Below are 3,334 nucleotides of genomic sequence, written 5' to 3' on the forward strand. Positions count from 1 at the left end.
GATCCATTTTTATTGCATCACCTGTCAGCAGCGTCCAATGGGCGTCGACTCGGAGGGCATTAATTGATGAAGGTATCTCCAGGCTGGCCCACCTCCCTTCCTCTGTCATTTTATTTGTGGCTCAGCCAGCAGCCGGAATAGCAGCTGCATTTTAGCTCTTATTCTGTTTCTCTCTGTCTCTGATTCTCTCCCTCTCTCTTTTTCCCTCCTCCTCCTCCCCCCCCCCCCCCCCCCCCCCCCCCCCCCTCTCTCCCTCCCTCTTCTCGCTATTTTATCCCTCTGGCTGAAGCAGTGGTGTACACCTACCCCTCGTCTTGCTGCCGAGCAGAGGGGAGTGGAGTCGGCAGAGGCAGGTATAGCGGCAGCAGCCCCCGGCTTGGTGGACGCATCCGTCGCATTCCTCCACCATGCCAGACCGGGGTAAGAGGAGAGGAAAGGATGCTGCCGGCTCATTATCAGACAGGGGCAGCTCCATTTAAACTCCGCATGTCAAAGTTTGAATTTTCATGACGCAGCAGCAGCAGTGTGGATGGATTAAAGGTATGAGCAGGATGCCTTGAGCGCACGACCCCGTGCCATTCAAAAGCCATAGTAAGAGTGACCACATGGATTAATGCATTGTAGCGGTTACAAAAAACATGGGAGACCTGGAGTGTGGCTATGAGGAAATGCAAGGAGTGAGACTGGGATACCTGCTTATCAAAGGAAAACAAATGTTTGCTTTGTCTCAGGTCTTCACAGACCTGCTGAAGAACATCCCCCGGACAACCGTGCACAAGCGCATGGATCACTTGAAGGTGAAAAAGCACCACTGCGACCTGGAGGAGCTGCGGAAGCTAAAAGCAATAAACTCTATAGCTTTCCACGCCGCTAAATGCACTCTCATATCACGGGAGGATGTGGAGGCTTTGTATTTCTCCTGCAAGACGGAGAGGGTGTTGAAGTCCACAAAAAGGAAAGCGAAAGCGGCGTGTTCCTCCGGGGATGAGGATGCGTCGCCAGGGTTCCTCCGTGCAGATGCCGAATTGTGGAAAGAAAAAGTTTGGTTTAGTTTGCACAGTGTCCCAGAGACTCTCAAGCTCCACAACAAAACAGGCAAGAGGAGAGAGATGACTCCTTGCCTTACCGATTCAAAACTACCTCAGTTTTACCACAAAGCCCACGGACGCGATTACCGGTCGGTGACTAAGTTCAGTCACAAACACTTTAAAAACTATGAAACTGATAAAATAACAGGGAAACGCGTTACTTTGAACCAAAGGCATTCGTTTTTCCGGAGCGCTGCGAGCCGGCAGCCGGTGCTGCTTCAGTCCGCCATAGCAGCTCCGTCCAGGCTCTCGCGCTCAGCCGGCGACCTACTTTACAAAAGGAAGAGGAGGCGCGAGGGGGGAGGCGGCAGGGAAGGAGCGAGGCATTCATGGAGCAGAAGCAGACATCACCACGTACCGCCGGTGCTGCTCGTTCAACCCAAATCGTCTGGCAGTCACGGGACTACTTCTCTTGGTGCTTTCCACCTCAGCCCGGATTTTTATCTGGACCCCAGACCTCACCATCACCATCACCAGCACCACCATCACCATCATCACCACCACCATGTGCCGAGTTTCCCGGATAATTTCAGCAGCGACACAGAGTCTAGCACTTGCCCGGACTCGGACTTCGGCTCCGGATTTTCCACCAGCAGCAACTCTGGAAGCTCCGAAGATGAGGAGGAAGATGAAGACGAAGAAGAAACACAGTCAGAAAGTTCAGAGGTCAGCTCAGAGGATGAGAGTTCCTCTCAATCTGACTCCAGCTCGGTTTCAAGCCGCGTTTCAATCCAGAGCATCCGGTTCAGACGAGCTCGGGTGGGTTCGCTCGCCAAAGGTTTCAGCTCCAGCAAAGGGCCTCTATTGTTACAGCCCACCTTTCATTACAACAACCAACAGCAGCAGGAAAAGCAGCACAGAACAGTGGGTCAAGATGCTTCACAAAAAGGACAGGACAAACGTCAGAAATGTGACTTGACAGACAATGAAAGTCGGGGGGAATTGCAGCCACCTGAATTAAACTCTCTGGGGGAAAGTCTGTTCTTTGATGCCACAAGGGAAAAGGTGTGTGAAGCGGATCCAAACAGGATTGACCACGTGGATGAGTTGGTCCCCTTATCACCAAGACATGACCTGTGCAAGGCCTCTCATCCCCCACGCAAAACACAGGGACATTCTGCTAAACTTTACCCAGGACTGAGCACACAGTGTGACCTTAAGAAGTCGCAAAAATGTGTCGACAAAAGGGAACCTAAAGCCACCAGTTTAAAAACGCCAACTCCAGCGAAAAAGATAAAGAGCGAGTTGGACGAGCCCCCTCTGACCGCTGCCTCCCAATTGGATTGTGGCAGGACAGTCGGGACACCCCCCTTCAACCTCAACAATGTGAAAGTTAAAGTAGAGGAAAGCTGTGATGAATATGAATACCAGAGCCAGTCCACTGTAGTTAAATGTAAAGGAGATAAGACTGAATGCAATGGCCAATATCCAACGATCAAACACGGAGACTTTTTCAACAACGAGATTAAAGGCACAGAGAAAAGCCCCGATGAGGCCCCCAGGTCCCCCTGTGGTCCCCAGGAATGCAGTAACAGCCAGGACACCCCATGTGAGGAGGGGGAGCACAGGAACAAAAACCACAGGGCTACCGTGCAGGGGATCAAGAAACCCCGACTTTTCAGGACGTATTCAAAACAAAACGCATGCAGAGTCAACAAGGCAGGCTCTTGCTCTTCTTCTACGCCTTCTTCTTCTTCCTCTTCTCGCCCTGCGGGCTGTGAAGAGGCATCCACAGAGGATTTACCGAGCAGACGCAAACGCAGCAACGTGATCACTGTAGCATCGCCCGCAAAAACGCCTTTCAGCCTGATGGCAAACTTCCCATCCCCACCGTCTTTGATTGTTGGCAGCGACGGAGATTTGTGCCCCGCTTACTCTCTTAACTCGCTGAGGGGACCCGGGCCTCCCCCTCCGTCCCACCCCGTGTGGAAGTGGCAGCCAGGCAGCCAGATTCTCCCTCCCCCACCACACGCTCAGAAAACTCGGAAATATTAAAGTGGTTTTAAAGAAGAGGAGCTCCCCCCTCACCCCCATATCCGACCTAACAGTTGCCTGTGTCTTACCGTGAACGCACACTGTTTGCAACTTTGCCTGTGCCCCCCCCCCCCCCCCCCCCCCCCCCCCCCCCCCCCCTCTCAGGTTTCCCCCCTCAAAATGGATTTACATTCCACTTTGTTTTGAGTGATCGAGGAAAAGCTGGAAGATCCCACTTGGAGCCATGTGAGAACGCCTCTTTGGACTGAGAC

At 52.7% G+C, this 3,334-nt stretch overlaps 1 protein-coding gene across 1 annotated transcript; it reads left to right on the forward strand.

Annotated features, from left to right (window-relative positions):
• Positions 1 to 523: 523 nt before the first annotated feature.
• On the forward strand, positions 524 to 3,083 carry skida1 (SKI/DACH domain containing 1; the record flags this gene model as incomplete). The annotated part of the gene is made up of 1 exon (XM_079259508.1): positions 524 to 3,083. The coding sequence occupies exon 1, from the start codon at positions 639 to 641 to the stop codon at positions 3,081 to 3,083; it is 2,445 nt and encodes an 814-aa protein (XP_079115634.1). The 5' UTR covers positions 524 to 638.
• Positions 3,084 to 3,334: the final 251 nt, after the last annotated feature.

The sequence above is a fragment of the Telmatherina bonti genome (genome assembly GCF_933228915.1).
Source record: "Telmatherina bonti genome assembly, chromosome: 20".
Lineage (NCBI taxonomy): Eukaryota > Metazoa > Chordata > Actinopteri > Atheriniformes > Telmatherinidae > Telmatherina > Telmatherina bonti.